At 31.3% G+C, this 15206-nt stretch overlaps 2 protein-coding genes across 2 annotated transcripts; both read left to right on the top strand.

Annotated features, from left to right (window-relative positions):
* The first annotated feature begins 3005 nt into the window (after positions 1-3005).
* On the top strand, positions 3006-5564 carry LOC101206397 (DNA-3-methyladenine glycosylase 1). Its single transcript, XM_004147747.3, has 4 exons — positions 3006-3598; positions 4400-4541; positions 4662-4803; positions 4964-5564. Exons 1-4 carry the CDS (start codon positions 3238-3240, stop codon positions 5255-5257), a joined length of 939 nt encoding a protein of 312 aa, XP_004147795.1. The 5' UTR covers positions 3006-3237; the 3' UTR covers positions 5258-5564.
* Positions 5565-11580: 6016 nt separating this feature from the next.
* LOC101206163 lies at positions 11581-14237 on the top strand. The gene is made up of 6 exons (XM_004147746.3): positions 11581-12037; positions 12630-12756; positions 13157-13296; positions 13405-13467; positions 13545-13613; positions 13721-14237. Exons 1-6 carry the CDS (start codon positions 11837-11839, stop codon positions 13793-13795), a joined length of 675 nt encoding a protein of 224 aa, XP_004147794.1. The 5' UTR covers positions 11581-11836; the 3' UTR covers positions 13796-14237.
* Positions 14238-15206: the final 969 nt, after the last annotated feature.

Raw genomic sequence — 15206 nt, 5'->3', positions numbered from 1 at the left:
CATTGATGTTAATGGTATTAGTTATTCACAGGATTTGGAAGCTCATTAGCCAAATTAATATGGGTGATTACACTTTTTAAGGTTTATAATTGGATGAATAGCAATATTTCTAAAGAGCACATATGTAGTCTATGAGTGATACCTATTGGTGATATCAAATAGATTCTAAAGCTAATCTTGATATTTACATATTTACAACTACTTGATCAATTATTGATACAGTGTTTAACCAAATAGTTAGATTTAGAGACGTGGGAAGGAGGAGGATTCACTTATTAGCATTAAATAAGGGTAGACCAACAACAAGAGCATGAGTGGAATGAAATTTTGTGTGGTGGAATTTCTAAGCCATTTTTCAGAATGAATTAAATTAGTGAAGAAGCTCATATATTGCACATCTCTTATTTCTGACATTAGTTAATTAAGATATATGATATATCTCTATATATATAAATCACAATTTATATTTTATATATATATAGCTATTTTCAACATGTCATGGAGCTATGATTAATTTCTAGATGCATGTTTACTCATATATACCACAGTTTGTATATATAGATGGTTGGGAGTGGATTTTGGAATCAAGGATAAAATAGTCAACAAGCAGCATGTAAAGAAGCGAAAAGCAAGATCGGATGAAATATGGATAGTCGACATTAGCGACCAGGGATGATGAACCCATTATAAGCTTAGCCAAAAAGAGATGAGACTTTAAAAGCGCTAGGAAAGAATGTAGAATTGGTCGACCTCGACTCAAAAGTAATCCATGAATAGATGGCAGAGTCAAAACCCTAGTCAGATAAAGAATAAAATCAAAACCTACAATAAGATAGAATGTAAATGGACAAGTAAGTTTCTTCATCCAATACCAAATACTTTTGATGTATTTCATCCTCACTAGAAGAAATTTTGGCTCTCCCGACGTAGATTCACACCGTCGGAAGAAAAGACGTCGAGAGATAGAGCATCTTCTAAGTTTCAACACACCTATTGAAGTGTCAAGAGAGATAGTCACTCCCAACGCTTTTACACCACATTGGGAGATCGAAGATAATTTCCAACGCCATTACTAATGGCATCAAGAATTGGTGGAGATCTACCAACGCGTTAATACATGCGTCAGCATTTGGGGATACCTGATGTCGTCCAAGCAGCGTCGGGAGTTGGCCTTTAACAACCCTACCAGATCTACAAAAAAAAGGCTTGCAAAGAAGAGCTTCCTTTTTTAGACTTTCAAAGAGGGGAAGGTGAAGGGTTTCCAGTGTCGTTGTTGCCACTAAAACCCCTATCTTTTTCATTATGTAATATTGTTATTTCAAAATATAATATATATACGTTTAGTATATGTTTCAAAATATATACTACTTTTTTTTTTTTCAAAATAAAATCTTAAATTAAAAAGAAAAAAAGAAAATCAGCAAACTTCCTTTTATGATATATATATTTTTTCTATATTTCTCATATTTAAATGAAAGTAAAGTTTTAAAATGTAAAAGTCGAATACATTCAAGAGTAGACCTAATATATATGTGTCATTCATGTAGAAAGCCCTAAATAGAGGCAAACACGCCCATCTAACCAATAAATATACGACACAAACACGATCAATGTCAGTTAAAAATATAACAATCAAGACTCAATAACTATTAATAACTATTAGAAAACATAACATAATACAAACAAATTTACATATATAGAAAATTTGAGATCCAAATTCTAAACTCTATCAAATCATGACATATTTCAAATTTCAAATTAATAACTTTTAATTAAGTCATGGTGTGTATTAGTAGATTTAAAAAAAAAAATCTTTTGAATTACCATTAAAAGTTAAAATTATATATATAATATATATATATATATATATATATATATTAATTTCAAATATTAATTTGTTTCTTTTAACTTTGTTGAATGGAAAGAGAAGTTGAGTGGAAAAGGAAACGTAAATGGAGGATAGTATAGAGTTAGAGTAGAATTTGATATTTAGTGGAGGGGATGAGGTAGCCGTTGGTTACCCACTATTTAATTTGTATTGTATTTTACGTTCCTTTTCTGCTCTTCATTATTTGTCCCTTTTCCGATTCTATTTTTTCTATTAACGGTAAATTGGAATAGGAAGTCACCCATACACTTCTCCACCATCACCCAAACTGACTCTCACGTTTTGCCTAAAGGGCCATTTTCCCAAATTCCTACTTTCCCCTTCTTCTCCCTCGCCTATTTCCATTTATACCCTCCTCCTACTTCTACAAACTCTCACCTTTCCCCCTTTTTTTTTCCCTTCTAAATTATCATCTTATTCAAATTTTCTTTTCCTTTTTTTCCACGAACAATTATTGATTTATCGTTCAATTATAATAGTTTACGAATCAGGTATATATTATTTTAGTTATTTTAGTTTGAGAAATAATAGTACGTTTTTTAAATCTAAATTATTTTAATAACCTATTATAAAAAAATGGTTACTATAGAATAGTAAATATTATAACAAATTTGAGTTTTAAAATAATTGTGTTTACTGTAGTTAATTGATGACAACAAATTAGTATGTATTTTAAGAAAGAGGATTAAGATAGTTGTTGCCTCAAACACTTCTTCCAACTTTCCTTTATTCTAGACCAAAAGTATATATATTTATATTTGAAAATACTTTAACCAGTTTGATAGTTTTTGAAAAAATTATATTACTGAATTATTTTTAATGATCAAGGTAATAGTAATAATAATTGTTGTGGTAGCATTATTAAGCATTGCTGGAGCATGCTAGTTAAACTTGTAGGTTGATCTTGAAAAAATGTATATGAGAATGGTGTCATTGTAAATATGGATGAAAGGCAGTGAGAAATTGGGTTTTTGGCTTCACCATAGCCGGGAAAGAAACAGGTAAAATTCCAAGCCACGTGTGCATAGTCACCGGCAGTTGTAGGTAACCTGTCCAAATCTAAACAAAGCCTTCCTTCAGCTTAAAAAACCTTGGGAGCTATCCACCCGTTGTTTCTTCGTCGTTCTCCGCCCACGCTCTCACTGCTCTCTCTCTCTCTCTCTCTCTCTCTCTCTCTCTCGCCACGCCCCTTCTCCTCTTCTCTCCCAAACCCTAACCCCTTTCTTTTCATCTCTTTCCCCTTCTCTTCATTTTCCATCTTCTCTTATCTTCCCTCTCCATAAATTCTTTTTCAACTTCCTTACTCAGTGGAGCCAATTTTCACTGACGACGGATATCTCTCTTCACCAATGTCTGTTGCTACCAAGCTCCAATCCCATGTTAAACCGGCTTTGGAGCCCCGAGCTATTCTTGGACCTGGCGGGAACAGAGATAGGGCGCCTCAGAACCCCAAATGTAAACCCGAAACTTTAAAGAAGACGGAGAAGCAGAGCAAGGCGCTTCCGGCCATTTCTGAATCCGTTATCCGAGATAATGTCTCCGTCGGGAGTTCCTGCTCTTCTGATTCTTTATCCAGTAATTATTCTGCCAAATTGTTGAAGCCCTACGCTGTGAAGCCTGTTTCGGCCGGCGGTGATTCAAACGCCACCACAACGTCGCCTGCGCTCTCGCTTCCGGGGAAACGCTGTGATTGGATAACGCTTCATTCGGGTAATCAATATTAAACCTTGCTTATCATTGAATATTTCTTTGATTAATTTGCTAAGTGATGGAATCTATGAGAGAAAACAATCGGATAATTATTTCTGTTATGGGTATAATGACAGTTTATCTTAATTCAATAGTCAATCCGTACTTGCATTGCAAATATTTTGTATTTTCAATTACAAATTTTATTTAGTTCAAAACATTCGAGCACAAATTAGAATAATATAATCAAATTATATAGAATTAAAATATCGGTTAAGTATGCAGTTGTCCTGTGCAAAAATTAATTATTTAATTCTTCCATTTAGTAATTAATAATTTAATTTTTAAGGTAATGTTGTGATCACAAAGTACTTATTGCGTCATCTAAGTTGTTATCGCCATAATTGGACCATCATTTAATAACAGATTGACCTCAGTCTTTTTCATGCCATGGACGGATTTATTTTGAGTTGTGTGTTCTACGTCTGCCCATTTATATATTGAAAAAACTGGGTTAGGTTTTGTATATTCTAGCCTTCTAAATTGGTTCATTTGGACGAAAATCAAAATTATTATTGTATGCGGTAATTTTATTTATTAAATTATTTGAATATTACATTTTATTATCATATGTGAATGCAAGTGTTATATAAAAAAAATTGTGCTCTAATCATTTGTTTTTTTGTTGGTCGTTGTTCTTCTGTTTAGTCTATAAAGCAATGTAATTCAAGAATTTCATCTTTCACTAAACCATTCCTTTCATTTTCAACTTTAATTTGAATCTCTTCTAATCTTGTAATGTAATATGATGATTTCTTGTAGATCCACTTTACATCGCTTTTCATGATGAAGAATGGGGAGTCCCAATTCATGACGACAAGAAGCTGTTTGAGTTACTTGTATTATCACAAGCCTTAGCAGAACTTACTTGGCCCTTGATTCTTAGCAAAAGAGATGTATTTAGGTCTAACTTCTCATTTTTCGATTCTCTTTTGCCCCAAACTAGCAAAAGAAAAAAAGAAAATCATTCCCCTGAAAGAATATTGTTCTAAAATGTCAACTAACTTCTTCTCTGTCTTTGCAGGAAAGTTTTGAATGATTTTGACCCATCTTCAATCGCACAGTTCACAGAGAACGAGTTTACGACACTAAAAGTAAATGGCATCCAACTCCTGTCTGAACCGAAGCTTCGTGCAATTGTTGACAACGCTAACCAAGTACTCAAGGTATTGAGTTTTGGTTAAGCTTTACCACTTTTTAATTATTATTTTTTTTTTTTCTGTTCACAGGAAGAAACGTTTGGTTGTCTCAACTTCCATCCCTTTCAAGTGGTTGAAACTTGAAAGCTGAATCTTCACGTTTTCATTTGCCTTTTTACCTTTACAGATTCAAAAGGAATTTGGTTCCTTCAGCAACTATTGTTGGAGCTTTGTTAACAAGAAGCCTATACGAAACAGACATCGATACAATCGTCAAGTACCTGTGAAGACGCCGAAAGCAGAGTTCATGAGCAAGGATATGATCAGGAGGGGATTCCGTTGCGTCGGGCCAACTGTGGTTTATTCCTTCATGCAGGTGGCTGGAATTGTTAACGATCACTTGGTGAGTTGCTTCAGATATGAGGAGTGTGACCCAAAGGTAAAAGACGATAAGAAATTAAGAGTAGAAGATAAACGGTAGGAGTCACTTAGGGGAGCTTTGGAGAAGCCTTGCTTGACTTAGATGCTGACAGCTGATTCATACAAAAAGGTTTATCTCTAACTAATCTTACAAAATCATTGTAATAAAATGGTTATGTTGTTGATCTGATGCTGAATAGTTTGAGTTCGTTTTTGTTTAGAGTTTTATAATTGCTTATTTGTAGATGATGTTATAACGTAATTGTAATTTGTATTTACAAACAACAAACACACCGTTGGTTTCTTGTAATTATTTCTCAAACTGCAGAATATGCTCCCAAATGTGATATTTTTCTCTTCTCCAACAATTATGATTTTGAACTTAAACTTTGCATAAGATCGGAGGTTTTAGTTTCATTTTGTTTTTTAACATCAATTTTTCATATATATATTTGTCTTAAATCCACGTTGGATTCACTTAAAAAGCAAGAAAAAAAAACTTTTTTTTTATTTGAACACTTTTAAAAATTATAAATTTGGATTAATTCTAATTTTTTTAAAATGACTTATTTTTTAAAAACACTTGAAAACACATCTAAATCTGGCTTGAAATGAAGTGTTCGATAGAGTTGTAAATGTAATTTTCGAAAAATATAATTTGTGGTACCTCACCTCAATTGTAATTAAACTTTATTTTCTCTTTTGGCCATCAGTGACAGTCAAACTCGGAGTATGGTAGTAATTGTAATTATACATTCAAATTTTCGACAGTAAAAGTTGAGTCTTTAAGCTTATGATATTGTTAAAAATTTCAACTGGAACAATTATGTAGATTTGAAGGTTCATTATTTTTTATCCGTAGATATAATTTCTATAACTATCGAAAGTTTGAAGATCTAGGATATCATGTATAAGTTTAAAGAAAATTGTATAGGATAACATTTCGAGAATATATAGCAATTATAGCACATTGTTTTATAATTTTGCAAATATCGCAAAATTCTCACTTCTCCATTTTAAATTTGTTATTATATAAACTAGCATTCAATAACTTATTTATATCTTCCTCTTTTTAATGTCTTACTCATTATTTATTTATTCTCCAACTTTTTAAGGTCCTAATTATTTGTTCATTTTTATACTATAAAAATTATTTATTATTTTTATCTTAATCTTAATTTTAACATACCAATAGTACAATAATTGTAATATAAAATATAATATATTGGTTGTTAATGGAAACAATTTAACTTCATTTGTGATTTATTTTTTTTACTTTCTTCGATATGTATTTTGAGTTGAATCTGATTCTAAATTATTTTGTTTTATTTTTTTACATTAATTTTGTTTTGGTTTTACTTTGTCTTAGTTTTGTATATCAATACTTTGATATACATATATTATATGTGATTTTTCATTTTTTTCAAAATTTTATACAGTTCATTAAAGTATTATTAAGTATGTGAATGATGTAACTCAGTGTATCATTATCAAGTATATCAACAATATATTATTAAAGCATATCAGTAAAGTGAATCGTTATCAAATATATGAACCAAGTTTACAAATGTATATCAATACTATATCAAGTCCAGAAGTATGCCTTCAAGCATATCAAGTACATTTAATCAATCAATTGTATAAGTGAAGAATACTGAATGTATCTACCAGTGCATCAAGTGTATCAAACATATATTAGTAATATTTCAGGTGTGTATCAAAAGGTATCAAGTGTATAATCAAATGTATCACGTAATTGCATAAGTAAATTTGACAGTGTAGATGTATATATACACATATATACACATATACATGTATGTGCACATATATACACATGAACATACATATATCTATATATGGTATTGAATCTAGTAGCAAAGTCCCCCTATATAACTTTGGGCTCGGAATGTGGGTAAGGCCCAATGATTTTTGTCGCCATCCCATAGCTTCATTACCTGAACTAAATCATGAAATTAATCATTATTATTATTATTTAAAAGGTTATAAATATTATCTCAAAATATATTTTTTTCGAGGAAGTTTGGAGTTGAGGTCGGTTTGTCTACTAACGTTTTGGTTTTGGAACATGCACTTTCGTTCTTCACATTCACAAAATTATTTTAAATGATCTCTAACTTAACTTTTAAATAACGGAATATTGACAAGATAAACGAGGCTACAAAATCTATTTAATTTTTTCAAACATATATAAAAATATTAACCTTTTAAAAACATAATAATAAGTATTAAAGTTGTTAGACGGTATATTATTAAAGAGATATAGGCTACATTTTTTCTATCTCTTCCGTTTTCCAAAAGAGGGTTAGTTCACACCTACTCCCCAGTTGCCTCCACATTTTTTTTGCCTTCTTTGGACAAACATTTTCATCTTCTTACTCTACACTAATTGATAATGGTGGATCTGAGAGGTATCTTCAAACTAGATTTGGGATTTAGTAGATGTATAAGAAAATTTGAGTTTTGGGATAAAAGCAGAAAAGCATAAGTTGGAAAAGATTATGTTGAAACTGTTTCGCTAGAACACTTGGTTAGAACAACAAAATATGTAACGTTCGAAATTAAGAGAGAGATATGAATGAACTGGTATCACATCTGAATGAGAGGGATCCTAGGAATATGAAAATAATGTTAAGAAAGACTTAAAATAATTAAAATTTAATACCTATACCAACAAGGTGCATCTTCCTTTTCAGTGGCGTGATCATAAGAACTTCAAAGTTAATTGTGCTTAACTTGAAACAATTCTATGTTAGGTGCTCTAGGTGATAGTAGTTGTTACAGCCCCATCGTCTCTAGAATAAAATAGCCTTCTTTGCCAACACTCCCCGTCCTCGCCACTGCCCTTATCTCATTCCCCACGAAGAAATATTCTTAACTTTTTCTTTTTTGCTTTCTTTTTATACATATATCTATATTTGTACATACATAAATATAAATATGTTTACATAATGTTTACATATATATATATATATTTACATATTTTTTTTGTTTAGGAGTGGGGTGGAGAATGCATTCTCCATCTCCGCCTCAAAATTTCAATTGAGAAAAAATAATGTCCACTCCCTCCCAATTTTTCATATATTCGAAAAATTTCTTCGTCGTTCAGTATGGGTCCGTGCGAGTTAAATGGACATCTTTAGTGGTGGATATGGATTGGAGGTAGAGAGTGTTACTCTGATGAAGATCATGATGGACATAGTGACAATCATTTTCAATGTGCTTTGTTTGTTCATGAAATACATCATTGTGTACAATTTGAATAGCGTTATGGTTATCATAATGGAAGAATGGTTGGTGATCTTTGTGAGGCTCTCATATTAGTAAGAAGCCAACAAAGTCATAGTCATTTCGAAGTGACATCGGTCAAGCATGTGTTCAAATTATGATTGACTAAGACAACTTTTAGATCACTCGTTTCTGAGTGTTCTGTGAAGTTTTGCAATTGGGAAGCCAATTATTGTCGAAGAACTAGCTTAGTTTAGAAACAAAAGTGGAGGTGGAGGAGGGAAACAGTAGCAACATTTTCACATATAAGTTAATTTTTGGAAAAGTTAAAATTTTAATATATTTTCCAACAAATTAATTAGATTTTGTTCATTCTACGTGTCTTATAATTTTCAACCCAACCCAAAATTTAACTTAACCCAACTCTTATGGTTTGGATTGAGTAATCCAGATTGGTCACGTTACCGATTCTTTTTCACACCTCATTTGTATCTCTTGGAGAGATGATTTGTGAGAAGTCAAATAAAATTTAAGTGAAAAACTATTTTAATTTCTTTCTTTTTTTTAATTTATTACGTTGCTTTTTATTTTAATTTAAAAATAGTTATGTTAATTTCCTAAATTTCTAAAAGAAGGTTGGTTTTGTAAATTGGAGTGATATGACAATATAAACTTTATATGTGAAAAAGAAAAGTGTAATATATATTATGAAGAATGGAAGATTAAATTTGGAGTTTTGAAACATTAGGGTATATTTGTCCAAAAGTAGGAGTTATAGTGAGAATAGAATTGTCTTTGTATGGCTCTTACCCATTAAAACACATCAATTCATGATTTATTACGTTGTGGCCCTCCACAAATTAAACAACTATCTCTACTCAATAGCTTCTTCTCATATTTGACAAACTACTATATCATCTAATTAGAAACAGAATAAAACTATCAGCTTTAATTTATGAGAGTATTTGATAGAAGATGGAATGAAAGGTAAGTTGTTTAAATAATTTCATGGCCTTTATATATCACTTTTATCTATGTAGTTTTTGATATATATAAAAGGTAAGGGAAGGGTATGGTATGGTATGACTATCAATGAACTGTTGAAAAATTAAAATAAAAACTAATGAATAAATTTAGACAAGAAATTAGTGGCAAAATGCTAAATTTTTAAAAGCAAAAGAAAAATAATAAACCAAAAACCAAATCATTACCAAATTAAGGCAAGTATAATTCCTTTTAAAAAAATTGATTCTTTTCAAACTCAAGAAAACATCAAATAAATTTAGCACTATACTAGTGATATAAATATTTTTAACTAAGAGTTATTTTTGTAACGAATATTAACGGTTTCTTTGAATTATTTTTGAAACTTTTAAGGACATTTTTGAAATAAAATTTTAATGATTTCCATCCCAAATTAACCATAATAATATTTACATTTTTTAAACTTTTAAAAACAAGTTAATGGATATTTTTTTACAGGAAAAGCAAGTTGAAAGGTATTTTTTAGAATTTAAGAAATCCATAATTTAAAGGGGTTTTTTGAGCTTACTAATGGACAAACAAGTAGTTGAAAACTTTTTGTTTAAAAAAAAAAAAAAGAGGTTAAAAACTTAGGTTGCATTTTACTCTATGAAAAACCTAACAAATCAATGGTAATTAAAATATTGGACCCCATTTGGGAGACATTTTAATAAAGTACTTTCTTTCTTTTTTTTGTAAGTGAGCCCCTTGCTATTGTTTACCTGTGTTGTGTAGTTGTAGTTAACCAAAAAACATGCCTCCAAATTTGTAGTTAAAACCAAGGATTTGATTGAGCTTGAAAGTTAGATGAGATCTATTACTTTTTTTTTAACCATGATACATATATTGTTGTAATAGTATAAAAATCATGAATATGAAAAAACTCAAAATATATGAAAAAAAATTCCTAAAAAAAGATGGAACTACGTTTGAGTAAAACAACCATGCATTTTTTAGTATACATTTGGATGTGATGTTAAGATTGTTATACACACGTGAGACTCAAAACCATCCCTAAACACATATATTTTTTTTTATCATTTAAAAATAATTGAATATTAGATTAAATCCGGTTTAAAAAGGTAAATTTGATATGATAAAAATTAGGGTTAAATAATTAAAAGAGGTTTAGAAATGAGTTAAACTGAAAAGTTATAATAAAATATAAGATGTGGGAAAGGAGAATGTATGGAGGAATTGAAAGACAAAAATGATATAGAAAAAAGAAAAAGGGAATTAAATGAAAAGAGTTAGAAGAAGATAATATTGAAGTGAGTTTAAGAAAAAAAAAGGATGTTGTCATTTTGTGGGTTGGAACGTAATTTTAGGCACTCATTTCGGTTGACTCACTCATCATCTCCCTATTCATTCATTCATTCATTTCTGTACTCAATAAAACTCTTTTTCTTTTTCTCTTTTTCTCAAATAAATTCCACATTTAATTTTAATTTTAATTTTAATTTTAATAATAATAAAAAAAAGAAAAAAGAAAAAAGAAAAAAAAGAAAATGGAATCTTGAAACCAACATTGTGATTTGTGTCCGTGTCCACAGACATTGAAATATCGTCCAGGGGTATTCTCGTCATTCCCCCCCCTCCTGTCGCCTTCTCTTCCACTTTTCTGCTTTTATCAACAACTAAACCGCTACCGGTTTTGGATCCTCACTTTACACTCTTTTTTTTTATTATTATTATTTTATTTATTTTTTTTACAACAAACCCTAATTACTATTTACCACTCTTTTTCCTCTTTCATTTCACTTCACCATTTCCCTTTTCTTCTCCTCTTCTTCACTTTTTGCTTCTTATCTATTTTCAAAAAACATTGAAACAAAATCATATTATAATTTATAGATATAGAGAGTGGTTTTATAAAATTTAGGACAAAAGTCTTACTGGAATGCTTTGATTTGATTTATATTTATAATTTGAGGGGGGGTGTGGGGGGAGATATTTATGGGTAAAAGAAAAGAGGGGAAGAAGAGGAATAATAATAAAGAAGATTTTTGGTAAAGAATTGTATAATTTAATTTTGAACGTGGCGGATTGTAATTGGTTGGTTAAAGGACGTCGGGATTCGTAGCAATACACACCAATTAACAATTCAAAGTCACTCTCATTGTTTCTCTCTCTCACATAAAGCACACATTTTCTCTCTCTACTCTATCTCTCTATCTCTCTCTCTCTCTCTCTTACTCTGCTTTGTGTTTGTTGTCAACGAAAATTCCCAAATTTCTCTGCGATTTCCCTGTCTTTTGCCCCTGAAATTCCCAAAAACATGCTCTCACCTGCATGATCTTTCTGTATCCTCTAATTTCCCCCCTCTCTTTCTATTGGGTTTTCCTCCAATTCTTCACCGACGGATTTGGGAATGCTTGAAGCTGTGGAGAGCTCCGTCAATGGCGCCTTCTCCCACCTCCACAGTAGTGGTGACAGTAGTGAGGAGGAGCTTTCTGTTCTCCCTCGTCATACCAAAGTCGTTGTCACCGGGAACAATCGTACCAAATCGGTGCTCGTTGGACTTCAAGGCGTTGTTAAGAAGGCTGTTGGTTTGGGTGGATGGCATTGGCTGGTATGTCTCTTTCTTTAATTCACTTGTTATTTTTTTGTTTCTTTTTGACTGAGTTTAGGCTACATTCAGTCTTGATTGAATCAATTTTGAGTATTGATTAGGTTTTCCCCAATTCCCAATTCCCAATTCTGTTTCTTTTTTGGAATTTTAAATAAAAATTAATCATTTTTGTTGTGGTTTCAAGTTAAGATTTTGCATGCTTAATTTGTTTATTGCATCCATTTCTATTTTTGAATTTCTCTAGAAAAAAATTTCAGCTTTGTATTGCATGTTCAATTTGACCTATGGATCTGGTGATTATTGATATGGAGGTTTCTTTCGCAATGTAAAATTCATTTATTGTAATTGAATTCGGGAAATTTTATTGAATTTGTGAGTTCATAATTTCTCGAATATTTTTAGATTCTTGTTCTGTTTCCTTTGGATATTCCTCCTACCAAGTGTAAAATTTATTTCCGTGTTTATCTAGATGTCGTGTTTCTTGATGTTGGACTTAGAACAGTGTGATTCTTCTTTTGAAACCTGCAGGTCACCATGATTATAAATATAATATAGGTTCAGCATTTAATTTTGAAATTAAAAAAATCCTCAGGTTCTCACGAATGGCATTGAAGTTAAGCTACAGAGAAACGCCCTCAGTGTAATTGAAGCACCAACCGGCAATGAGGATGATGATGATCTGGAATTCGAGAACTTACACTGGAATGGATCCGATATGGGTAAGTTTGGAATCACTTTTATTCTTGTTCACTGGATTGAATAAACAACATTGGATTGTTGATTCTTCAAATGGATTAGATTGGTGAATTTCGTAAGCTGGCATCAATTAAACATAGTAAAAAAGCATAAAGAAAGCTAGTTGTCCTCACTTTCCTTTCGATTCTGATTAGGGCATTCATAATTAAAACGCTTGCTTGTTTCGGGTAATTGTTTCATTGGTCCTCTGTAGTTGTTGTGGAATGATATACTTTTTAGGAATAGTGGTTGAGTTTGGTACTTTGGATTCTTTGCTCATTCACCTTTTGCTTTATTTGAAATCTTGTTGTGTCATTTATTCTTTTTCTCCTGGCCCCTCCCATGTTTTCTTTTCATAATGCTTTTGGTATTTTGATTTCCCAGCATCTGATGACACTCTAAAGTCCCATAGACCGAGACAAAGGACACACAAATCGTCGGGATCATCCCTCAAAACAATCAGCCGATCGTTCTCATATGAATCACAGTCCAAGGGATCTATTTCCACCCCCCGTGGGTCCATGGTACGTAAGAAACCGACAATCGTTTTTTGTTGCATTTCTAGAAATAAAACGATATTGTGCTCATAATTAATCTAAGTTGGGCCTTAATTAATGATGTTCCCTGTGCAGAAAGTCGACCTCGGTAAACTTGAGATGTCTGCCTTGTGGAGATATTGGCGACACTTCAATCTTGTAAGTTACTGTTTATTTGATAGGCATGTTATAGTTTGCTTAAGCTGCAATGACTGAGAGAATTCTATATCTTATAGGTGGATGCCTTTCCTAACCCATCAAAAGAACAGTTAGTGGATGTTGTTCAAAGGCATTTCATGTCGCAGGTACTCAGATTTCATTGTTTATGTTTCAATCAATCGATGCTTGTGCCTATATCGGTGCTGTAATAGTACTACATCCCATAACATGTTTGTTTACAATGCTTGTGCAGCAACTAGACGAGTTACAGGTGATTGTTGGGTTTGTCCACGCTGCAAAGAGACTCAAGACTACTGTCTGCAAATGACGAGTAAAGGCTGTAACACCAAGTTCAATATTCATCCATTTCTAACAAGAAAAAGAAAAAAAACACCAGTAGCACCCGAAATTCCCACTTCTTCCCCACTACATTAATGTTCCGTGTAATATAAGTATGGTGGCTTGTTATTGAGGTATTATATTACCCTTTTGTTAGTGTAATTATGGTAGGTAAATATAGTATATAATTTATATAATGTACGTACGACTGGCTAATAGACCTTCGAAAACTGAGAGAAGTCCTTACTGACTTCATTTTCCTAAACGTGGATGGAATGCTGACTGGGGAGAGTGGGTATCTTGAAATGAATGTGTATATTGTTTGAATGGCTTTTATGTTTAGTTTGCCATACGCTCAGCTCAGTTGTATATGGATGGACACCACATTAATTTTGTTTAAATCTCAAATGTGGAGTTTGTGGATTCTATTACGCAACCTTGGTCCTGTTGTTTTAGGAACTTAACAGATTATTTCATATACTATATAAATTATATAATGAGTATTTGAATGAAGGGAGAAGGAGAAGGAGAAGGAGAAGGGGGAAAGGTGACAGCTAAGAAGGTGTAATTGAATGCTTGAATTAAAGTGAATTTTTATTAAAGAAAAATGGAAAAGAAAAGAAGAAAAGATCTTTAAGAATCAAAGCGGGGCCCTCACACGTTTGGTTGTCGATTTTCTCATACCAAACTCTTTTTCTCTCATTTAATGCAATCTGTGCTAAGGTCCCAGACCCCCTCCCCCCCTCTCTCCCCTCTACTATTTTTTTCCCACCAAAGTTATATTATATCTTCTTCAATTAATTATTCTATTAAAATTCATTTTTGCCTTATTAGGATAAACATCATCCTAAACTTTTATTTATTAATTTACTTTGAACACCATATCATTTTATTTTTCAGTATATGTCTCAATACTTCTCCTTTTATTTATTACTGTTTTATCAAATCTTTTTAAAATATAATTACTGATTTTTAATCTAAAATTTGAGGATATAAATTTTTTTTTATTTCTTGTAATGAACTATGGGGTTATTGTAATATTATATGAAAACATATTTTATTCATGAATTATATTTGAATGGAAAAAAAAAGTAGAGTATAATTCTCTTAGTTTGTTTTTTCTCTCACCACAAAATTCATTATTTATTTATAGGTTAGGTAGACTCAACTAAATATGTGGGATGCATAATTTAATCTCTAATTTTCTTTTTTCTTTTTTCTTTTTTTTTTTATCAATAATGCATATTCTATGTCAATTATGTATAGATTTGAATTGACTTGTTAAATATTTAAATAATTTTTTCTAGCTAAAAAAAAGTGTAGAAAACATTTAGAAAGTTAGTATAAACACTTTTTTAAATACTAATAGCGTGTTTAAAGTAATTTTCTAAATGTTTAAA

This window comes from Cucumis sativus, chromosome 3, assembly GCF_000004075.3.
Source record: "Cucumis sativus cultivar 9930 chromosome 3, Cucumber_9930_V3, whole genome shotgun sequence".
In the NCBI taxonomy this organism is placed as follows: Eukaryota; Viridiplantae; Streptophyta; class Magnoliopsida; order Cucurbitales; family Cucurbitaceae; genus Cucumis; species Cucumis sativus.
This window is presented reverse-complemented; position numbering and strand designations above follow the sequence as displayed.